Raw genomic sequence first — 25,219 nt, forward strand, 5'->3', positions numbered from 1 at the left:
TCCCTCCTTCTTGAAACTCTTTCTTTAGCCTTTAGAATTCCACATACTCGTGTAATTTTCCTCTTATCTCTAGCTGCACCCTCTCAGGCCCCCTTTTTTCTGACAATCCTTTAAAAATGGCTATCACTTAAAAAGTGCTTACTATGTGCCAAGCACAGTACTAAGCATTGTACATACATTAATTCATTTCATGCTCTATAGCCCTGTCAGGTTGTTTAGTTTCATTTTGCTGATGAGGAAACTGAAGCACAGAGAGGTGAATTTGCCCAAGGTAACACAGCTAGTAATTATGACCTAGAGTTTTACTTTCTGTCCTTTCATTCTATACATTCTCTCTGTGTGACTATGTCTACCCAATTAATTACCTATTTTCTCTTATTCCAAAATCTCTATCTTCATCCCAGATGACCAGAGCATTAAGCAGGCACTGGGCCATATTCACTCTATAGAGTGGAGCATGTTGTAGGTACACGTCAGATCTTTGTTGAATGAATTTAAGTTATCTTTCTTAGCATCTATCAAAGTAGTAGGCATTCAACATGTATCTGGGGAACTGACCTGAACCCTCAATATAACCCCACAAAGTAGGCATTACTATATCTAATTTAAAGATGAAGAAACCAAATCTCAAAGTGTTTAAGTAATTTGTCCAAAGCCATGGAGGAGTATTAAGCAGCAAAGCCACAACCGAAGCTCAGGACCACCAAGTCTCAAAACGCACATGCATCATAGTCCATCACTTCCCTGTGCTATGAAGGATATCAAAGATGAACAAGATTAATACTGGCTATGGAGGATCAATTGCTCTTGGATGGAAGGTAGGGGGATATCAAATTAGGAATAGTTTTTTGAAGGAAAACATTTGAACTGGTTCTTAAAAGATGGGCAGAATTTAGACCAGCAGAGACTAGGGTAAGGGAGTAATGAGGGGGCACAACAAACATTTCTGGTGACAGTGACAGGATAAATACATGAGAAATAGATTTATGGGGAGTCCACTGGGGTTTTCAATATGGGTTGTGGCTGCTATTTTTCACCTTATGATGTACTAATAAAACCAGGCATGTGTCTTACTGCAAGATAAATGGGGTTTTACTAGACTTGGCATTCACTCTTAAGAGGCAGCCACTGTGTAAACATCTTACAAAATCAATTCGTAAAGAAGTCCACAAGGAACATTAAGGAGCTCACTTGCTGCAGTTCTGCAAGTTGCTTTTAAGGATGTCATAGTCGGTATTGAACAGAGGCCCACTGTCCTTTAGCATGGCTTTCTGGATGCTGTACACATGGACGCTGGCAGTCACAGCTAGCTTGGACTTCACTGCTACAAGTCAACAGGAAAAGCAGACTGTTAACACACAACCTTCATAGCATGTGGGGACTTTAACAAGAAACCCTTCTGCATTAAAACCATTTACAATCTGTGGTGGTCCAAAAAGCTCTAAAAGGCCAAAGAGCCACATACTAGTATACAGTATAACATCACCTCTTCTGTCTCCAACAGGGACATTATGACAAGGTAGGTGGTGGTGAGTCAGTTCTAAGCACAGCACCTGTGAGGGTATCACTCATCCAGTGGACACTCAGTAAATACTAATGAATGATTGATGATGACCATGATTTATTTTTTAGTCAGGAAAGATTCTTACACTCTAGCATATAACGAGAAAGCAACTCTATAACAAATACTACCAACCAGGTGAGTATGCAAAGGAAAAACACAAAAGAACAACATAGGAACAAACTTTAGGTTCCATAAAGGAAGGGACTATGCCCAACTTGTTCCAAGTCTCTAGTGACTAGCCCAGAGCTTGACACAGAGTATACACTCACTATGTATTCACTGAATGAATCTTGCTTTGCCGACCAATGTGGGAACTCAGAAAGAAAAAAGTAGACAACTCCACCACCCTGAATACATCATATTAATTTGCAATAAAACGACTCCACCAGCAGGAGTCTTATTTTATAAAGTATAATTGTGTAGCCCTGCCCAGTCTGGCTCAGTGGTTGGAGGGTCAACCCATGGACCCAAGGGTTGAGGGTTCAATTCCATATCAAGGGCATGTACCTCTGCTGTGGGTTCCCTCCCCACCCCCGATCTGGGCGCATGTGGGAGGCAACAAATCAATGTGTCTCTCTCACATCGATGTTTCTTTCTCTCTTTTTCTCTCTCTTTTCCTCCCTCCCTCCTCCCTTCTTTCTCCCCTCCCTCCCCCCTACTTTCCTCTCTCCCTCCTCCTCCATCCTCCCTTTCACTCTAAAAATCAACTGAAAAAATATTCTTGAGTGCAGATTTTTTTTAAATAATAATTTTTTTTTAAAGTACAATAATGCAGGTTTTTGTCTTGAGGCATAAGTCCAAGATCATGTGGAGCCCACTGACTGTTATACAATTCCTCTGAATTGAGTTTTTAAAAAATAGAACAACAGCATAGTTTTGAAACAGGCAGACAAATTTAATTTAGAAATTATATTAAGTCTTTCTGATTTTAGAAAAGATTCTTTTTCTACCCAAAAAAACTGTTATAGAACACAACACATTTAGAGACTACTGTCTTTTTACAGTTGATGAGGTGCTCCATATGGTATTCATGATAGTTTTTTGTATGTCTGTCACGAGTTTTGAAACCCTGTGATTAAAGTGCTTTATAAATGTTAGCAGCTATTGACCTTAAAAATGGGAAGTTAGGCAGACGTAGTATATTTTAATGTTTCAGAAACTACTTATAAAAAGCATATACAGATCTTCAGTTAAATAGCTAACTATATTGTATGCAAATGTTAGGGGCAGATTTTTTCTTTTTAGTGTACCTACATTGATGCCATAAGAGTAAAAACTTGCTAAATTGCTAAAACACTTACCTTCCAATTTATCTTCTCTCACTACTGCAACCTTGTGGCACTGTAAGGAAATAACACTTCATTAATGTTAAGTGCAACTTGCGATTTTAAAGTTTCCTAGCCAATAATTCAATTGCACTTGGATTAAAATTAGGAACATTAAGTACCCTTGAAAATATATGTTACAGTTTAATAGTTATACTCATTTTTAACTTGCTTATATTAAAACTTCTCGATGAGGTTAAGAAAAGTGACAGAATATAAATATCAATACAATTTTTTAAAAACCCACAGCATCTCAAATCAGTGCAAAGAAAAGAGGACTTTTTAATAGATAATGTAACGAGAATTAGTTTAATCACATGGAACCCAATAAAAATTGGATGTCTCTCACACCAAACACACAAACAAACAATAAAGTCGTAATGGATCTGAGATCTAAATGTAAAGAATGAAACCGGCCCTAGTCAGTTTGGCTCAGTGGATAGAGCGTCGGCTTGCAGACCGAAGGATCCCAGGTTCTATTCCGGTCAAGGGCATGTACCTAGGTTGCAGGCTCCTCCCCGGCCCAGGCCCTGGTTGGGGCACGTTCCAGAGGCAACTAATCGATATGTTTCTCTCACATCGATATTTCTCTGTCTTTCCCTCTCTCTTCCACTCTCTCTAACAAAATCAATGGAAAAATATCGTTGGCTGAGGATTAAAAACAACAAAACAAACCAACGAATGAATGAAACCATATAAGCACTAGAAGAAAATATGAGTGAATTCTTCAATAAACTAATACAATCTGAAAATGGAGAAGTTTCCTAACTATAATTCAAAATTCAAAAATAATGAAAATAATCCATAAAAACTGACAACCAACTTTTAGATGACAAAAAATAAAAAATAAAAACTTTAACCAAAGTACAAAGACAAATTATAAAGTAGAAAAAAATGTGTGCAAGTTACATCACAAAGGGTTAATATATAGCTTCTAAAATAGAGAAAACAAAGACTAGCAATCCTTTAAAAAATGAGCAAGATGTATGAACAGACAGTTCACAGAAAAAGAAATGCAAATAACCCCGAAACATATGACAAGTGCTGTGTGGAAACAGGCATTCACGTAACATTGCTGCTGGGAATGGAGAGGTATTTGGCAATACCCAACCAAGTACATAAACATCCTACTTCTAGGAATGTAACCTTTAACCACACTGGCAAAAAATACAGAGAACACATACACACTGAGCTACTCACTGCAGCACTATTAGTAATAGCCAAAGATTACAAATAACTCAAATAACCACAAATAAGGGACAGCTGAATAACTAAGGCCGTGGTCGGCAAACTGCGGCTCGCAAGCCACATGCGGCTCTTTGGCCCCTTGAGTGTGGCTCTTCCACAAAATACCACGGCCTGGGCGAGTCTATTTTGAATAAGTGGCGTTAGAAGAAGTGTAAGTTTAAAAAATTTGGCTCTCAAAAGAAATTTCAATCGTTGTACTGTTGATATTTGGCTCTGTTGATTAATGAGTTTGCCGACCCCTGAACTAAGGAATATCTATTAACTAGAGGCCCAGTGCACAAAATTTGTGCACAGGTAGGGTCCCTACCGGCTGCCAGCAGGGGGGTCTCCCTTCCCCTGGCTGCTAACCTCTCCCCCTGGTCAAACTCGAGGTCGAGGAGACAATTTGCATATTAGGCTTTTATTATATAGGATGTAGGATCATGTGGCTGTAAAAAGAATGCAGAATATTTCTGTAACTACTATGGAGTGACGCTCAGGATCTACTATTAAGTAAAAAGAGCAAAGTGCAAAATAGGATGTAATGTATGAATATTATTTTAAAAAGGGGGGTAAATAACTAGTTGGTGGTTTAACTACAGAGAGGAATTATTTCAAGTGATTCTAAAACATAGACTAATTGTTCATCTCTAGTAAGATATAGCCTACAGACAAAAACAACTACAAAGAAGTGAAACCATTTTCAGTAATTGTATTGTTACTAAAAATATTGCTTTTGCTTTTCTAAATCATATATATTTGGCTAAAGAAGACACATATTTATGTTAATGTTGGAACCACCAAAATTCACATCATAAAAGAGCAATATAAAATCAAATAGCCTTTTTTAAAAAATGTAATTGTAAATCTGAACAAAACAGGCATTCTTAAAAATGTCATATTCTGCAAAACTGTATAATAAAAATTACAGAGCTTAAGAGAAAAAGAGCATTAGGAACTAACCACTCAAACCTATGCAACTTTGTAGTAAGAGCCCTAAAATAATTTCTACCCTCAGGAAAAAATTTGGACAACCCAGAGAGCTCAGTGTAGCTATATGCTGCTTCGCGGGATATTGAAAATGCATAAAAACAACTCAGTGGAAATGCCAGCTTTCAGATGCTAAAACAACACACACCAGAGTAGAGCTCCAATTCAGTTGGTTCCTATTAAAAGGAGGACACAGGAGTAAGTTCAGTATTCACAAACCCAGAGCCTGGCTGAGGGTAAGCCCCCTTGCTTTTTTGCAGTTGGAGAAAAAGGAAAAATATGGCTCGTTAGTGAGAACAAGTTCTTCTTTATAGAAAAATTCCAGCCAATAGCATGCAGAAAGAATGACAGAAGTAGAGCACCACCATTTTGTGAACTAATGATCTAGGCAATAATAAAAAACCAATCTCAGCAAAAATCGTTAGATGAAAAAAGCTAGTAGGGAATTTCATAAAGGATGGATCAGGGTGACAACCTCTAACAACACAAAAAGAACCAACCAAATGTCCCACTGAAATCTGCAAATAGTTCTTTAGGAGACTCTCTGGGATGAGATTAGAGGGAGGCTTTTAGTTTCTATGTATGGTTAAACATTTTTTACAATAATCACGGTCACTGGAAAAATAAATAGTATTGTTAAAACTCCATACAAAGTCTCTAATATATCTTTTTCTTTCTAGAAACACTTAAAACTTAAAGAAGAAATTAAAAAGAACAAAACCTGAAATTATGCTTCCACAAAATACCACGTGCGCACATACAGTGCGATTGAAACCTCGTGGCCCATGCGTAGAAGTCGGATTTTGGCCTGGGCGAGTCTATTTTGAAGAAGTGGCGTTAGAACACTCAAGAGGCCAAAAAGCCGCATGTGGCTCGCGAGCCGCAGTTTGCTGACCACTGCCCTAATACATCTTCAAGAGGAAAAAAGAGAAGTAACAGAAGCAGTCTCCTAATGTCTTGCTGCCTAGACAAATTGCTAATAATGTTATAGCCTCTGCATCACAGCCAAGATATTACCAAAACTTCTCAGAATTTTAAGTTTAGTCTAAAATTCAAAATAATCACCTACAGGTAGCTTTTTAAAACTTCCATAATACTAAATCTTGTGTTCCCCTTTCCCCCACTCCGTGTTATTTAACAGTTGATAGCTCAAACATATTTAAGCTCGTTATAAGATTCTGAGAACTTACCAAATGTCCATTCTGAACAAGACTGCCAGACACTAAATAGGTGACATGCAGTTGGGCTCCTGAATTTTCCTTTCGCTTTCTTTCAACATAATCATACAGCATCCTGTTCCAAACAAAAGGCACAATAAAGCCATTAGTAAGAGTTTTTTTTACCTCATCAACTTTTAATTTGTGACTTGAAAGTTAGGTATATTAAATCTGACAGTTCATCAAATTTTCTACAGAATTTTTGCTCAGTCTATGGACAGAGAGTTAGACTGGGGTCACTTACTGAGTTGGCACAGTGACCCAGTTCATAACTGAAATAAAAGAAATCTAGTAGTATGCCCAGAGAGAGTGAACCTGCAATAAACCAGTAACATATAATGAATAGAACACTCAACCAAGAATAAGTTCAGTCACTATGTGATTCTGGATAAGTTAATTTTTCTAGGCCTCTTAATATCCTGAGGTATAAACAGGAGGGTACTAGACAGATTAGTGATTCTTTCACCATGGGATTCATTGGCCATCTATAACCCTCCACCCCTCAAATTGGGAGGTAAAATGTGCCTTTATGCGGGGAGACAGTTCAGGGTTCTCAAGTGTTTCTCAAGAGGGTTCCAAAACATTTAAGAACCACTAAGTAGATGATCACGAATGTCCAGCTTTGAAATTCCAGTTTTATAATCACTCAGATTTAATGCTGTTTCAGAACTGCAGAATGAATAGCTTACTCCCACTGCCCAGTGCTCAGAGTATCCATTAAACTGAGACTGTCAAACACTTGACGTAGAAATAATGTTGCTTTCAGTAACATCCCTAAATTCATTTTATCCTTATGATCCAGCAAGTATCAGAGGTTGGCTCCCCTCAGTAACTCACAGATTAACAAAAACAACAAAAGAGATATATCATTTCTATCTTTTATTTCAAGAAATATATACAGAGTCTCTAGAATACGTCATACTTTGCCAAGAACAGATAGAAACTCAAACTCAAAAATTCCAAGGGAAACTCAACCCTACCCTGTTGACCACTCTCTTCAAGCATCTGCTCTCTTAGCTTCCATGTTCTTGTGCCCCAATGAGTCCCCTGCTACCCACCCCTCTAACTGCCCTGCTCCATTTCCCGCACAGACTTGATTACCTCCTCCTTTTCCATAATAGTTAGGGTTCTGTCTTTAGCTATCTTTTCATTCTGTATATTAGTGACCAATCATCTGGGTTTGCCTGGATTTGAGAGATTTCCTGAGGCATGGACTTCTGGTGCTAAAATCAACAGTCTGGGCCAACCAGGATGGTTGGTCTATTTCATTCATCCCCATGGCTTCACTAATTCCTGACAACAACATCTGCCTAAGCCACCCAAGCCAGAAATCTGGGAGTCATTATCCTTCACTTCTCCCTTTCCAGTGAGTTGCCAAATCTAGTCAGTTCTCCTTCCCAAGTAATTCTTGATTCCATGCCCTTTAAATCTCTTGACTGGACTATTTCAATTCTGCACCCCCACCCCTTCATTATCCACAAGGCTGCCACAGGAAAATGCAAATCAAGTCATTAGGTCAACAAAACTTTACTGAGTGGCCAGTTCATGTTCTATGCCTTAGGGAGAGAGCAATAACAAAGCAAAGTTCCTAACCTTTTAGACCTTACACTGCAGAAAAGAGAGACAAACAAATAAGTAAATTTATGTTGAATGGTAGCTAATCTATAGAGGGAAAAGTAAGAATAGAGAGTGCCTGAGAAGAACTTCTGCTATCTACACTAATAAAAGAGCAACATGCTAACTGACCGTACCTTGGAGACACCCACCAACCAATCAGGAGTATGCAAATTAACCCAACAAAGATGGCGGGTTAATTTGCATACACAAGCACCGAGCAGCCGGGGGTGGGATGCTTATGACGCAGGCGTTCTGCACCACCCCAGCCGCTCCTGGCCTCTGTGCAGCATGGGAAGGCAGAAAGGTGGCTCCAGGTGAAGCGAAAAGGCAGCTCCGGCCAGAGCGAAGGCGGTGCCAGCAGCAGGGAAAGGAAGGCCCATTCTTGCACGAATCTTCGTACATGGGACTTCTAGTTTTATATAAGGTGATTAGGAAAGGCCTCATGAGCAGAGCCCTGCAGGAAGTGAGGAAGCCACCACTGTGGATATCTTGGGGAATAATGTTCCAGGCAGAGAGAACAGCATATGCAAAGGTTCTGAGGCAAGAATGTAGGCAAGGTCGGAAGAACAGAAAGGAGGCAGGTGTGCTGAAATAGAATAAGGAAGAATAGTGGTGGCAGAGACAGCCAAGTGCGAGGGCTTTGTGGCCCTATGTAGAAATGGAAGCAAGGAAGTAATCAGAAGGTTTAGAGCAGAAATACTATGACCTCACTTTTAAGAAGGGTCCACTCTGACTGCTGTGTGTAAAATACACTGGTGATGGGTAAGGAAGGAAACAGGGAGACTAGTCAGGAGGCTACTCAGTAACCCTGGCTAGAGATGATGGTGGCTCAGATGAGGGTGGTCCCAATGGAAATAGTAAATTAGTGGAAAAATTCTGGGAGAACATAAAGGGAAAAACAACAGTTTTTCCTGATGGGTATAAGAGAAAAGGTAGTTATGAATGATTGAACTAACCAGCTCAAAGAATAAAGTTGTCATTCACTGAGATGGAGAAAAGCAGAAGTAAGTGTTGGAGGCAGAAATCAGGAGTTAGCTTTTGGGGCTTGTTAAGTCTCAGATGCCAGTTAGTCATTACGTGATGTTGAAAAAGGAGTTGGTATTCTTGCCTTTAGTATTATACTTGCGTCAAAATTTTTCAGTAGCTCTCCATCCCCTAAGGATCAACTCCAACTCCCCAGTAAGACACTTCTTGTTCTGGACCCCCGTATCTCTCACCATTCTCTCACACTCACACTATTTTCAGCCTTACTGAGGCAGGATAGTAAGGAACTAGGAAGATTCCTTGGCAAGTGGAGTGGGTAAACTGAGGCAGATAGCTGAACAAACTGGCCAAGCAATTTACAGCCAGATACAGAAGGTCACCTTCCTAGGGATAACATTTAGGCCTCAGGTGTATTTCAGCTCCAAGCCTAGAAAAGCAGCAAAACCAGGTGGATGACACCAGGACCAACTGTAATGACTAACAACCGCCTGCCCTGGCACTGACCAATCAGTAAGAACGTGACCCTGATAAAGCACACCTGGAAAACTAGTGAACATTCTACTAAAACCCTCCCCTGAGACCTCTCCTAAGATTCCCGCCTACAAGAGAGAGAAAAAAACCCTCAAGACAAAGGACCCAGCTCATGCTCTCCCTTTGGGGAGCACCCCCTCGCCTTCCCCTTTCTCCTCCTCTTCCCCAAGAGGCACGCATCTCCTAAACTCTAAGGGTCCCCAAAGGACTTGCAACCAGGTAAGTAACGGGAAATGGCAGTTTGCTCCGGGCTAACCCCCAGAGCCTGTCTCCAAAGCCCCCTTTTCTCTGACTTCCCAGTGAGCTAGAGCAGCCCAGCCTGGGCTCTCCTGTTGCTTTTTCTATGCTAAGCTCTTCCTTATTTCACTGTTCTCAGCTTTAACAAATGTACCCTCATAGTCCCCTGGACTCATGTTGTGAAATTTTTACTGCACAAAGTCAAGAACCCACACACTACAGGCTGGCCCTAGGCAGGCAGACATGTTCAGGGCCAGGTCCCCTGTCCTGTAACATCATGAAACATTCTGCAGTTCCCACTGCTCCTTTGTATTCCCTTTCTTCTGCCTGGAATGCTCTGCCCAGACCTTATCTACCTAATTCCTTATCCAGATAGCAGCTCAATTATCACCTCCTATGTGAAGCCTTCCCTAAAACCCAGGCCAGCAGGACACCCCTGCCATCTAAGCTCTAACAGAGTCTATCCCATATCTGTTATTAGAGCACTTACCACTCTGTCTTCTAATTGTTTATATATCTGCCATCCCTAGTAGGCTATAAGCTCCTTAAGGACAAAATTGTACCATATTTAGCATTTTTATTGATCGCTCTATCTTGTTCTCTTTAGTGTTTCCTTCCATGCAGCAAGTGCATTAGGGAAAATAAGGTAACACAAATTCATGAATATTTTGGTTTACTTATGCTAGTTAGGACCATGCTAATAGAAGAAATGATAGACAGGTACCATGCCCAAGATGCTCTCAAGCTTGCTGACTAAATCTTTTGTCTACAACTCTATCATCACAGACACCCTCTAAGTATTTCTCTCTCCAAATCAACTCCAGTTCTTTTATATTAACAGGGAGGTCAAAACTGCACAAACTCTTTTTGAAAAATGTCATTCTGCATACCTTCTCTAAAACATGTTTATCTAATTTGATTACACAAAACATTTTACCAATATGCAAAATATTCTTAAATGAGTGAAAATATATATGAATTCTTATAAGATGCCCTTCCTACAGATATGACTAACTGTATCGTCTCATTTTAATTTATTAATTTCCCCTCCTGATAAGTTCCACCCATAACTTTTCCCAGGACAAATACAGTGTATAGGGATACTGCCTTCCCTAACCCAATTTAATTCCTTCACAGTATTTTTACAACTTGAAATTATCTTGTATAAATCAATGATGGAAAGGACCTTGTCTATCAGGTTTGCCGTTTTATGACAGAGCCTAAAATAATACTAAATATATAGTAAGAACTGAAAAAAATACTTCTTTAATAAATCCAAGCAAATCAATACCAATCAGCCCAATCACTGCTCTCAGTGCGAGCAATGATACTTTACATGCTTCCACTACAGAAAAAGCCAATAGGAGAAAAACAAATACCGTATGATTTCATTCATATGTGGAATCTAATGAGCCAAATAAAATAACAAGCAAAATAGAAATAGACTCATAGATACAGAGAATAGACTGGCAGCTCAGAGAGGAGGGGAGTTAAGGATTAGGTGAAAAAAGTGAAGGGATTAAGCAAAAAACAAAAACAAAACACAAAACCACACAAAAAATTAAAAGACACAGACAACAGTATGATGATTACCATGGGGAAGTGGGGGAGGTAGTAGAGGATAAAGGAGGGATAAATGGTGACAGGAGACTTGACTTTGGGTGGTGAACACACAATACAATGTAACCTATATCATTTTATGAATCAATGTAACTCCAATAAATTCAATAAAAATTTTAAAAAATGAGAATATTTCAAATGTTAAAAATAAATAACTACTTATACTATAGGTAAAATAAGAAAAGGTGACAGGACACTCAAGTCTCAATTTTCTCAACTGTTAAGAGAGATTGATAACACGAATTACATTGGATTGTTAATGAGATTATGTGAGATAAATGTTTGTGAAAATATCTACCATAATACTTAGTATTCAACAAATATTTTTTAGTACCTATTATGTGCCAAGCACTAAAGGTACAATGTGACATACTGTTTTTTCCGAAAATGTCTACAACAATGTCGCCCATCCCACATGCTCTTCTATGTCCACCCAGAAAGAGGTTGACTCCATCTCCTCCTCTTGAATCTGAGAGGGCTAGTGATTCATTTTAACCAAAAGAATAAAGTAGACATGAAACTGCTTGACTTTTGAGACAGTCAGCGTCTGCCTTGTGCTGGAACACTAGCTTTTCCAGTCCCAAGCTGCTGTGTAAGAAGTCCGACTACCCAGCCGAAACCGGTTTGGCTCAGTGGATAGAGCGTCAGCCTGCGGACTCAAGGGTCCCAGGTTCGATTCCGGTCAAGGGCATGTACCTTGGTTGCGGGCACATCCCCAGTGGGAGGTGTGCAAGAGGCAGCTGGTCGATGTTTCTCTCTCATTGATGTTTCTAACTTTCTATCCCTCTCTCTTCCTCTCTATAAAAAATCAATAAAATATATTTAAAAAAAAAAAAGAAGTCCGACTACCCAGACACACCATGCTCTGATGGAAGCCCGGGCCATATAAACAGACCACATGCGATGTCTGGTCAACAGCCTCAGCCAAAGACCAGCATCAACTGTAGGCACAAAGAAGCCTACAGATGACAGAGTTCCAGACACTGAGGATTCTCAGCTGAGGCACCAGACATCATGGAGCAGAGATAAGTTATTCTCACTGTACACCACCTAACTTGAAAACGACAGAGTAGCCTTATTGTGAGGACTGAGGCATTTTTAACATGTTAACAAGCATTTGATACACAAAAACCTTAAATATAACGATAATTATTGGTGTAAGAACTAAAACTACAAAACTCTTCAAATAAAACAGAAGTAAATCTTCTGGACCTTGTTTTAGGTAAAGTCTTCTTAGACACTATAAGAAAACACAAGCAACAGAAAGAAAATAATATATTGGACTTCTTAAACAATAAAAACTTTTGTGTTTCAAAAAACACCATCAACAAAGATAACCCATAGAATGGAAGAAATTTTTTGCAAATCATGTATCTGATCAGGGTCTAGTGTCCAGAATATATAAAAAACTCTTACAACTCAACAATAAAAATAAAAAAAAATAACCCAATGAAAAAATGGGCAAAAGATCAGAATAAATATTTCTCCAAAGATATACAAATGGCTAAGAACATGAAAAGATGACCAACACCATTAGTCATTAGGGAATTGCAAATCAAAACCATGATACCGCTTCACTCATTAGAATGGCTAAAATTAAAAAAGACAGATCATCAAGAGTTGAAAAGAATATGGAGAAACTGGAACCCTCAAACATTGCTGGTGGGATTATTAAATAGCATAACCACTTTAGAAACAATCAGTCAGTTCTTCAAAATGTTAAATATAGATTTGTCATCTGATCCAGGAATTCCAACCCTAGGTAAATACCTAGGACCGTGGTCGGCAAGCTGCGGCTCGCGAGCCACATGCGGCTCTTTGGCCCCTTGAGGGTGGCTCTTCCACAAAATACCACGGCCTGAGCAAGTCTATTTTGAAGAAGTGGCGTTAGAAGAAATTTAAGTTTAAAAAATTTGGCTCTCAAAAGAAATTTCAGTCATTGTACTGTTGATATTTGGCTCTGTTGACTAATGAGTTTGCTGACCACTGACCTAGGAGAACTGACTGTACATGTCTCCACAAAAACTTGTACTCAAATGTTTATGGTAACATTATTTGTAACATCCAAATGTGGAAACAGCCTAAATGCACATCATCTGATGAATGGATAAGCAAAATATGGTTCATCCATATGTTCTGGGTTGAATTGTGTTCCCCAAAAAGTTATGTTGCCCTCCTAACCACCAGTACCTTAAAATGTGATCTTACTTGAAAATGGGATCTTTGCACATATAATCAGTTAAGATGAGGTCATACTAGAGGAGGGTGGTATCCTTATAAACTGACCATGTGAAGAAACAAAGAGACAACAAATGCCATGTGACAATAAAGGCAGAGCTGGGGTCATGCAGCCAAGAATGCTAAAGATTGCCAGCAAGCCACCAAAAGCTAGAAAGAGGCAAGGAAGGATCCTTCCCTACAGGTTTCAGAGGGAGTGTGGCCCTGCTGACATCTTCATTTTGGAATTCTAGCCTCCAGAACTGTGGGACAACATAACTCTGTGGTTTTAAACCACCAAGTTTGTAGTGCTTTTGTTATAGCAGCCCTAAGAAACTAGTAACACCATATAATGGAATAATTCATCCATAAGAAAGAATGAAGTACAGCAGGTCTTCAATCAACTAAGGTCATTTAATTATTATATTGATGACATAATGTAGGAACTTAACTCTTGTTTATTATATCAGTTAGCCTATGGTGAAACTGATTTCGTTAGAAGCCATTTCAGATGATGTTGTGTGTTATTTTAATGTATTTTTATTGATTTCAGAGAGAAAGGGAGAAGGAGAGATAGAAACATCAATGATGAGAGAGAATATTGATCAGCTGCCTCCTGCATGCCCCCTACTGGGATCGAGCCCACAACCCAGGCATGTGCCCCTGACCAGAATCAAACCCAGGACCCTTCAGTCCATGGGCCGACGCTCTATCCACTGAGCCAAATTGGCCAGGGCCGTTCAGATAATGTTAAGTGAGGACTTACGGTCCTGATATGCTACAACATGGTCAGACCTTGAAAACATGCTAAGTGAAAGAAACCAAGCACACAAGTTTACATATTACATGATTTCACTTATATGAAATGCAAATAAGCAAATCTACAGACAGAAATATACATATATTAGTAGTTGCCTAGGACTGGGGGAAGAGGAGGCAGGCAAAATTGCAGGGAAATGGTGAGTGACTGCTAAATGAATACAGGATTCCTTTTGGAGCTGATGAAAATGTTCTAAAATTAATTGTAAACTCTTTGGATATACTAAAAACCACTAAATTATACATTTTCAGTGGATGAATTGTATGGCATGTGAATTCTATCTCAATAAAGTTTGTGTGTGTTTTTAAAAAGTACAAAACAAATACATATGACAGAGAGTTAGGGAGGGGTGGGGATACCTGAAATACAGCATTAGGGGAGAGCTGTTCCAAGAAGTAATATGTGAAATGTGAGCTGAAACCTGAAGGATGATGGCAACTGGGAGCAGAGCATTCCAGACCCAGGGAATGGTGTACATGTCCTAGGGCAGTGGTCGGCAAACTCATTAGTCAACAGAGTAGCAAACCGCGGCTCGCGAGCCGCATGTGGGTGAGAATGGGCTTGGCATATTTGAGGAGCAGAAAGGCAATATGGCTAAAGTATGAGATGTAGAGAGTGGTGTGGGATGAAGTGGGTCATAGACAACATTTGCAAATCAAAAAATTTTGAAGTTAATTCAAAAGCTTGCTTTTTTCTTTTTCAGCAAGGAAAGATAAAACAGCAAAATTCAAGAAGGGCACTGCTCTGTGCCACTCTAAACATTTCTGTTCTAGTTTCCCTAAAAGGTTCTCCCCCGTCTTATCCTGTTATACAGCTTGTGTCAAACACCTGTTGACCTCATTCTGGAGGTATTTCAGTAACACCCAGAGATGGGCCTAAGGAGCATGTGTGAAAGTATAATGAAGATGTAAGATAATAGAAATATAAATCTGAGATGTAAACAGAATTAGCTAGCCCATTTACTAAATCTAAAATAAGGAAGTGACATTAACCAGAGAGCAAGACTACAAATAAATTCAGTAAATTTATTACTACACATGTGTATACAAATATACCTATCGCCTAAATAATAGACAAAAGTAGTAAAAACAGTATTCTTTCCCATTTTCCGGGGGGAAAAATAGTTCTGGCCTAGAGGCTATCTATGAGGCTATAAACAAAGCAAAACAACAAACAAAAAACTCCAACGTGATTAAAATTAGTAGTTAACTGGACTTACTGTTTAGCCTGGTTAACATGAACTCCTAGTGTATAGCTCAGCCATTTGTATGTCACCTGCAAAAAGAAGGAATTTTTTAAACATTTAAGCAACTCCAGAGTGCTAAAGGCTCCTAAAGATTCCTAGTCTTAGATGATTATGTCTTATCAATTATAATTAATGCCACCCCAGTTTTGCCAAGAACCATCCATCTGGGCAGGCAGGACCGAGACATTTAACTTACAAATACTACGAAGTTTGTTTCACAGACCAATTAATGCAAAGGATATATTAAAAAAAAAAAAAAAAAAGGCTGAATATACATCAAGGAAAAAGCTCTCATTTTCCTCACACTCCTTGTTTGATGAAGGCCCTTTCCATATTCTGTCCTTTCTGAGGACCACCACCAAACTAAAAACTTTTGTGTTTCAAAAAACACAAACTAAACTAAAACTCACCCGGAAGGCTAGATTACTTTGAAGTGCATGACCCAGAAAAGCTTCTAAGGACAGCTGCAGCCTTACAAACAAACATTAAAGGGCACAGGTGGTGCCGGGGTCAGGGAATGAATGAGGCGGATGACTACTGTATCAGAGGTTAGATTGGGAACTCCTGGCCTCGGGACTAGCTCTTCCTTCCACCCTTCCTTGGACTCTCCTGGTTACTCTTCTCTCCAAAGTCTTCCAGTTCTAAATGCTGAGTGTCGTCCACTAATTAAAAGTGTTACCCAGGTTAGGCAAAGGCAGGGTGAGGTATGAGCAAACATTAGCAAGAGACAGACCTCGATTGGGAAACTGCCCATCCTTGACCAACCACAAATAAAGGAGTTATCTGGCCCCTCTGTCTGCTTCAACTGCCTTTCCTACCGGCCTCTGGGTGGGTCGCTGCCCATAAGTGCAATGGTGTGATGATCTGCAGTGCATTCACCTACACGGTCTCACTTGATCTTTACTCCTTCCTTCCCGGTATCCATACCGATTTTCCAGTAAGAGGAAACCGACTGTCCGAAGGTGAAACAACTTACCACTTACACCCGGTTACAACCTCCTCAACTGTAAATGTGGGGCTTTAAACGCCCGCCACCTCCTCAGACAGGTGCAGAGACGCCTTGGAAATATTAACCACCAGCGCCCCTCCCTCCAGCGGCCCCGAGGCGGTGCCCAGTGCCCAGCACGACCACCCGAGGGGCGATGACTTGCGGGCGGGCCACAATACCTCTCCCGCGAGCTCTCGCTCTCCTCGGGGCACCAGGCTGGGGACCTGTCTCCCCCGGTCCCGCCCCCACGAGACCGCACGCAGAGGGGGTCAGGGACCACCGCCACCCTCGCTGGGCCCGGGACCCCAGGCGCGCGCCCGCGTTCCCCAGGTCCTCGCTCCTCACGATCTTGTTCTGGTCCGTGACGAACTCGTCTATATTCTCCAGATAAAGCTGGTCCGCCATGGTCTGAGCTCCCCACGCCGCCACTACCGCAGCTCCCGCCGGCGGGAAACGTCTTTCCTCCCACCCAGATCCCGGGTCGTTTCCCCAGGCAACCGAGGCGACGCGCTACGGTGGCCGACCGAGGGCCAAACTAGTCTCGGAGGCGGTGCGGGAGAAGGAGGCGGGGCCCGTGGGAGCGGCCGGAAGAGAGGAGCTAAGGAAACGGGCGTGGTCCGGAGGGTTTGTGTGCGGAGCCCTGATTTCCAATCTCACCTCGGCCCCTTAGTGACTGACCCAGGGCAAAACACCTGACCTCAAGGAGCCACAGTCTCTCTACCTGTAAACTGGCAAAATAATCCTTGACCTTGCATAGCTTTATTAAACAAATATTTGTCAAGTTACCTATTCTATTCCAGGCACTTCTTAGGCAAAGGGGACAGAGCAGTGAACAATAAAGAAATAAACAAGTAATTTTAGTAGAGTGATGCCAGCTGGGATAAAGCACTGCTTGTTATAATCCCTAAGAATGGCGAAATTAGGGAAGGTTTTTCCCGAGGGGGTGGGAGGGGCAGTGGTTCCTAGAGGCAGGAGCATTTGTTGGGAAGAGAAAAGAGATCATTATTGATTGAAATGTTGGCAGAAGAGACCAATGAGGAGAGATGAGACTTGGGAGACGCCTACAAGGCTGTGTGAAGGGACACAGGAACTTTATGCTAAGGAAAAGTTTTCAGGTTGGGGAATTTCAACTAAAATTTCTCTTAATGTCAGCCAAAAATGCATTAACAATTGACTTCAAAATAAGCCACTGTAGTTCCATAGGGCCGCATAGTGGATAATCAAGCAGGCTCTAGAATTAGTCCCTGGAATTGAATCTGATTTTTATATTTGTTGTGACCTTAAGTAAGCTATTTAACCACTGCAAGCCTATTTCCCTGTCTATACGATGGAAATAATAATAGTCCCCACTTCAGAAGTTCGTTGCATTCAAGACACAGCAAAAGCCTAAGAGCCAGGCACTGTTTTGGGTACTGGGGTGCTGGGCATACAACTGTGATCAATAATACAGGGAGCCTGGACACATGTAGCTTACATTCTTGTGAAGATACTTAAGTGAGGTATGGTAGTGGCTTAAAATAGGAAAATGGTGGTCAAAACAGAGAATCTAGTGATTTGGGTTTTCTTTTTAAGGCCAGCAAAACCTGCTGATGAATTAGTTGAGTGGAATGTAGGAATGACAGGAATTAAGGAAAATGCCTAGATTTGGAACCTAAATTTTTAGGTAAACAATGATGCCTTTGACTGATGAAATGAGGAAGACTGAGAAAGAGCAGATGAGAAAATAATTCTATTTGGCCAGAGTTATCCTATATAATAAAGAGGTAATATGCAAATTGACCACCACACCCTAACAAGATGGCTGCCTATGACCAGTCCGGCAGGGGGTTTAGTGAGGGATGACCAAACAACTGAACAGCAGCTGCGTCGGGCGACCAGGCCAGCAGAGGGGGAAGTTGGGGGTGACCAGGCCAGCAGGGGGGGGCAGTTAGGGACGACCAGGCTGGCAGAAGGGAGCAGTTGGGGGCAACCAGGCTGGCAGTGGGGGCAGTTGGAGGCGACCAGGTCGGCAGGGGGGCTGTTAGGGGCAACCAGGCCAGCAGGGAGGGCAGTTGGGGGCCACCAGGTCGGCCGTAAGAGGCGACCAGGCCGGCGGGGAGTGCAGTTGGGGGCAACCAGGCTGGCAGGGGGGAGGGGCAGTTGGGGGCAGTGAGGGGCGACTAGGCCGGCGGGGGGGGCAGTTGGGGGCGACCAGGCAAGCAGAGAGGGGGCAGTTGGGGGTGACCTGGCTGGCAGCGGGGGTCAGTTAGGGTTGACCAGGCAGGCAGGCAGGTGAGCAATTAGGAGCCAGCAATCCAGGATTGTGAGAGAGATGTCCAACTGCTGGTTTTGGCCCGATCCCCGGAATTGGGCCAAAGCTGGCAGTCAGACATCCACCGAGGGGTCCCAGATTGGAGAGGGTGCAGACTGGGCTGAGGGGGAACCCCCCCATGCACAAATTTTGTGCACTGGGCCTCTAGTAAACAAGATACTATACATAAAACCTTCACATCATGACTGCACACAATAAAAATCAATAACAGTTGGCTATACATTGCTATAGCCATGCACACTGCACCAGGTGCTTTGAGAGTGAAATTTCATTTAATCCTCATAGCAACTCTGCAAATGGATTGTGTTTGTCCATATTTCATAAACTAGGTTGCCAAGGCTTAAGAGAGGAGACGTGGATTTTTTAGGTCACAGGCTAATATGATGATGCTGGGACTGAAACTCATTTCCTGTCATTGCTCCACAGGAGTGGAATATACTAGTAAGTCAAGTTAACTGATCAAAGTCTCGATACTATCCCCCACATCAGCAGAAGCAGACAATACAGTATAGAGTACCTGGCCCAACTTGGTCCTAAATCACCACTATTAAAAAATTGCATGATTTCTAGAGGCCAGATTAGTGGTTACCCTTGGGAGGGTAGAAAGTGAAAGGCTTCTGAGAAAAGGGTAACATTCTGGTTCTCGATCTGGGTGCTGGGCTCATGGTATGTTGAGTTTGTGAAAATGATTTTAATTGTACACTCTGACACCTGTAGTTTTCTGTATGTATGTTCACACCAATAAGAAGTTTAAGTAGTTAAATAATCTTAACTATTGTGCCAAGCCTTCTTAAACCAAGAAAATAAAAAATTGGTACAAGTGTTAGAAAGAATGTGTTTAGACCGGCCAGTGTGGCCCAGTGGTTCAGCGTCAACCCATGAACCAGGAGGTCACAGTTCGATTCCCGGTCAGGGCACATGCCCAGGTTGTGGGCTCTATCTCCAGTAGGAGCCATGCAGGAGGCAGCCGATTAATGATTCTCTCTCATCACTGATGTTTCTATCCCTCTCTCCTTCATCCTTCCTCTCTCTGAAATCAATAAAAACATTATTTTTTTTAAAAAAAGAAATAGAAGGCTGACATCCCAGAAGTAACTGACATTGGAGAGTCTAATCATTCTCACAGGGCATGGGATGGAAAATATGGATGGAACTCAATATTGGGGAAAGAGTGAGGTCAACCTGTATGCAGCAGGATCTCCAGACTTCGAGTCAGGGAAGACAGCCAGGCCTCTGACCAGGAAAGGAGGCGTGCAGGAGCAGCTCAGGAGCTCCACGGGCCTCTGGGGATAATATTCCAGGCAGGGGAGCAGGTCAGACTAAGGAATTCTAGATTAAGAATTATGACTTGGGAGCCACATAACTGTCCAAGGGCCATTACCGAGTTTCAGGGTCCCCAGACTTGTTAAGTGGTGTGTAGCACTATGTCATTCAGACATTCGTTCATCAAACATTACTCAAGGCCTCTTGTCTACCAGACCCTACATGACCGACTAGTGGGAGCACAGCATGGTTTTCAGGCCTGGGAATTTTGTCTGTGCGGAGTAAACAGCAACACAGTGTGAGGGAAGCGCAGAGTACATGGGAACCCAACGGAGGCAACCGGCCTGAGGATCAGAGGAAACGTGGGGGGAACTGGACTCAGGTTCTGCAGGATTAGGTTCCATGTGTTCCCTTCTTTCACTTTATGCAAAATACATAACGAAGTACACAACGCACATGTCACTATTTCCTCTTTTTTTTTTAAAAAAAGCTGTTGTATGAGAACATGCGTACCTTGTACAGACACTTGTAGACACAAGGTACACTATCTTGTAGAATGTACAGCCAGCAAGGCCAGGACCTGTCAACCTTCCTGACAGCTGGGGAGGCAGGAGTCCAAGCAAAGTTGAGATAAGCCTCCAGGCACTGTTTTAAAGACCTTATCAAGTCTATAAACATCAGTATAAAACAGTTACCGAGCCGAAACCGATTTGGCTCACTGGATAGAGCGTCGGCCTGAGGACTCAAGGGTCCCAGGTTCGATTCTGGTCAAGGCCATGTACCTTGGTTGCGGCACATCCCCAGTAGGGGGTGTGCAAGAGGCAGCTGATCGATGTTTCTCTCTCATCGATGTTTCTAACTCTCTATCCCTCTCTCTTCCTCTCTGTAAAAAATCAATAAAATATATTTTTTAAAAAAAACAAACAGTTACCGAAACAAAGTGGGTGGGCCACGAGAGCACGCACGCACTGCTTCCCGTTTCATACCCACCGCCACCCCACTGCCACCCACGCTCACACTCACACCCCAGCCTATCTATTCCTCAGCTCAATCACCAGAGGTGCACACGGCTACCTTCGTTGCCTTGGACATTCAGAAAAAGAGCAGTGACCTCCCCGCATCTTGCAGTTGCTTTGTATATTGTTCTCCTTTCTCCATTCCCTTGGGGGCTGGAAGGGTGTTTTGGAGGGTGAGGGGAAAAGTGAAGATCATTGGAAATTGGTCACAGGAAGTTTTATCTTAAGCAAGCACACAACTTCTGAATTATTAAAGTGGAGGGCTGGGGTCTGGGGTGCTGGCATTCAGGGCTGGAAAGCAGCATACGGTCCTTTGCTCAGAGACCGTCGCTCTCTGGCTGCCAGCACGGCTGGTCGGGAAGACTCCTGAGAAAATGGCACGTGGCCTCGGGTTTAGTGTCCTGCAAGGAAGGGGCAGAGGCCCTTCCAGACACAGTCTTGGTGGAGCGGGCTGCTCTTTTTTGCCTCATTGTCTCTCTCCTGGCGTCACTGCATCTCGAGGACTATTCTGTTTTCTTCTGTCTTAATCACAGTTCCAACTTCTTCATAATTTTAGTTTAAAAACAGTCACAGGCTGCCACGGCTCATCTCTACCGCTGCCTCCGTCTTTTGCCCTGTCACTGCAGATTGTCTCAATAATTCCTCATTTTGAAATTCCTAAATGGTTGAACCTGATTTGCTCAGCTTATCTCGTGTTTTTGGCTTTTTAAATCTCAGACTATCAATACCTATTTCAGCATACTGAGCAGCCAGTGGGCAGGTTCCTCATAGATAGGTGCTCCTTCATTCTTTAATGGTTCATGGAGTTCCTTCTACTAACTCACTGTATATGTGAGACACAGGAAATTATAAGATACATATGGTGCTGATTAGAAACAGGTAAGTTCACAGTTACACGATCATGTTATAACAGGATGCACCCACTAGAGATGTCCAGTAGGTTGTGGGAAATGTCTGTGCTCAGATGCAGAGTTTGATTGGGTGTCCACAACATACAGATGGTAACCGAGGCCATTGGAGGAGAAGACCAGATCACTCAGGGACAGAGTTGAAGGCAGAACCCCAGGGAACATCCCAGGTTAAGGGACAAGCACAAAAGGAAAGGCCTAAACAGGGAACTGAGAGGAAGCAGCAGCACTGGGAGGGGCTGGTGTGGAAACAAAAGGAGAAGCGAGTTTCAAGGAGGGAGTCATATATGGACTGTGGAAAATGCTTCCCTAAAATGGTGTTGGGTAGGGATTGGGAGAAATGCATTGAATGTGGCAATTGGGAGGCCTCTGGTGACACTGGCCTGAGGAGTGAGAGGTATAAACACCAGACTGCAGAGAGTTAAGGAGTACGGAAGAGTGAGAAGAGGAACTGAAAAGAGAGGGTAGAGCCCCACGCTGGCAAATGAATTATGTGGGAATGGAGAAGTGGGTGGGAGAGAGGGTGGTCATGAACTTCACAAGATGTCTGCCTAAGCAATAGGGGTGGGAGGTGAGGATGGGCGTTGGTTTTAGAAAACAGTCTGACAGCCATTCTGGGGTCTTTTCCATGGAGAATGTCCTCCATCGGGGATGCCTCAGAAACTGCGGGCCAGCATCTGCAGGAGGAGGGCACGCAGCAGATCCTCAGTCCCCAGGGAATGGAAGTTCTTCAAAGACTTTTCATCCCTGGATTCCCAGCTCCCATTGTGGCCATAGCTGGCATGGATGGGCAGGCCCTTGGCAAATATTTGTTCACTGAATAACTGAATGGCTGAATAAACTGAATGAATGGATGGATGAAATGGAATTAAATTTTGTTCTGCTCTATAATCCCTTTTGTTGATCTACAGAATAGTGTTTGTGGAAGGTGTTGTCTACCTTTCATTCCACCACTGAACTTGTTCCATAGTCTGTTATCAGCGTGAGCATTAATGATAAGCTAAACCGGGGAAATACAGCTTCCTTCAAAGGCCCAGTGATTAATGGGGGGGACAGAGGGGACCTTTTATAGATAAAAGTTCAGACCAAGCCCAGGTCCTAAACAGACTTGAGAGAGGCAAAGAGCACTGTTGCTGGAGACTCCAAAGGGAGGCTTCAGACATCCCTACATGCACAACCTTAATACTCAGCAGTTTAGCTGTAAACACTCCGTGCATTTGGGGTTGACTAATTTGAATTATCTTAACTGAATATTTTCTCCCAAGACTTTAGAGTAAAAGATAAAATCAGATGGTAGACTTCCCCTAAACCAGTTCTTTTCACTTCCCCTTTCTCAGTCCCACAAAGAGATGCCTTCACCACACCCCTGATCACTCTCTACCTGCCCTATTTCAGATGCTCATTAGCAGTCTTAAAAAAAAAAAAAGTACAAAAAAACCCAAAACATTTTTCTTCTTATAAAGGAAATTCATGCTCACCCTTATCTTCTCTGTTCCAATCCGCTGCCGCCACCCCACACCCATTCATCTTTAACACCAGTTCCAGGATGGTGCTTCTAAAAGATATGATGATGTTACCTTCCACTCAAACCACAGCCCAGCAGCTGCAGTGAATAATGACCTCTTACCCTGGTGCCAGCCAATCAGTCACTAGAAACCACAACCCCCGAATGGACACACCTGGAAAACTGCTGAATATTCTATTAAGGTATTTCCCTGGGACCTCTCCTAAAATGTCTGCCCTTAAAACCCTTAGGATGGAGGGCCCAGTGCTCTCTCCCTCCCGGGAGCACACCCATGCCTTTCCCTTCCCTCCCCATTTTCCTTTCCCTTCTCCCCCTCCCTCTTCCACCCCCAGGCACATTACCATTAGCTTCCTCACTCCCAACCTCCAAGGGCCCTTCCTTTACCTCTAGGACTTGCTCACTACGCCCATTTCTTCTAGGAATTACCTTTTCTACCTCTGTGATTTACCCAGTAAATGTTCTCTTAAATAAATAAATAAATAAATAAATAAATAAATAAATAAATAAATAAATAAAGGTAGGTGTCTTTTCTGACTCCAAGGACAGTTTAGGACTTTTTCTCTTCGCTCCCATAACCTTAAAGCTCCTCTCTACCAAATGAGATTGTAATGTCAGTTTGCCTGTTTCTTTTACTAAGTGAAGAGTTCTTAAGGGAAGGGATGGTGTGTTAGTTATGACATAGTTGGTGTTCAGTAAATGTTTTGAGTGAATAACTGAATGAATGGCTCAGTCATTTAATAAGTCTGAACTTATTAAATGACTGAGCTTACCATGTGTTTGGTATAATGCTACCCACTACGGGGACCACAAAAAGAAATAAAAGATATGTATGAAGTATTCAAGGACTTGTTAGTTAAGTTGGAGAAACGAGATCTACTCAGGAAAACTGATTAGAGAACAAAGTAACAAAGGATTAAGCTGCTGAAGAACACTGGACACGCGGATCTCTGTTCTGATTCTGGCTGTACGTCCTTCTGACTTTAGTTTCCACATCTGTAAAACGGAGATAATAATAGGCATGTGAAGTCCTAGTGGAAAGTAGTGCTAATAATTAAACAACGCCTCTCATCTGGACAGAAGTTTGTAAAGCTGATTTTACATCCTTTTCTCCTTTGAGCAACTCTGTGAGATAAATAGGCAGGGATTGTAGTTTAGCAGCTATGGCAGCTTGTAAAAATGGCTAGAAATCATCCCCTTCCTTCTGTCTACGCCTTTTGAAAGTGTCCTTCCAAACTGACTCTGGTTTGGCTTGGACTCGAAGAAACATGCCTGAGTGTGGGGGCTTGCCTTCTCTTGTTGCACTCGGAATCCTGAGACCACTGAGTGAATAAGCCTTAGCCAGGCTCCTGGAGGACAAGAGGCCACAAGGAGGAGAACCACGGTGCCCAGACAGCAGTCAGCCAGTGACTGCCCATCCCTAAATACGGGAGGAAGGCCAGGCTCGGTCACCCAGCCACCACCTGACTCGATGGCTGACCATAGACCCATGATGGACCCCAGAGTAGGTCAGCTGAGCTGGCCAAGATTAGACAACCTATAGAATTATAAGCTAAATAAAATGATCATTGTTTTAAGAGACTATGTTTAAGGGTGAGTCATTTCATAGCAAAAGC

The 25,219-nt window shown here is 42.4% G+C and overlaps 1 protein-coding gene across 2 annotated transcripts in view; it reads right to left on the reverse strand.

Annotated features, from left to right (window-relative positions):
- POLD3 (DNA polymerase delta 3, accessory subunit) overlaps positions 1 to 17,057 on the reverse strand; it is a 53,140-nt gene extending 36,083 nt beyond the window's left edge. The window contains exons 1-5 of one of the 2 annotated variants that reach the window (XM_008149970.3): positions 16,929 to 17,057; positions 15,569 to 15,624; positions 6,297 to 6,399; positions 2,866 to 2,905; positions 1,192 to 1,324 (exon numbers count right to left, since the gene is read on the reverse strand). In XM_008149970.3, coding sequence (XP_008148192.2) covers positions 1,192 to 1,324; positions 2,866 to 2,905; positions 6,297 to 6,399; positions 15,569 to 15,624; positions 16,929 to 16,988 — 392 coding nt within the window. In that variant the 5' untranslated portion in view covers positions 16,989 to 17,057. Of the gene's footprint in view, positions 1 to 1,191; positions 1,325 to 2,865; positions 2,906 to 6,296; positions 6,400 to 15,568; positions 15,625 to 16,571; positions 16,618 to 16,928 lie in introns of those variants that run through there. The other variant, XM_054725258.1, reaches the window with a different exon arrangement.
- Positions 17,058 to 25,219: the final 8,162 nt, after the last annotated feature.

This window comes from Eptesicus fuscus, chromosome 13 (assembly GCF_027574615.1).
Source record: "Eptesicus fuscus isolate TK198812 chromosome 13, DD_ASM_mEF_20220401, whole genome shotgun sequence".
Classification (NCBI taxonomy): domain Eukaryota; kingdom Metazoa; phylum Chordata; class Mammalia; order Chiroptera; family Vespertilionidae; genus Eptesicus; species Eptesicus fuscus.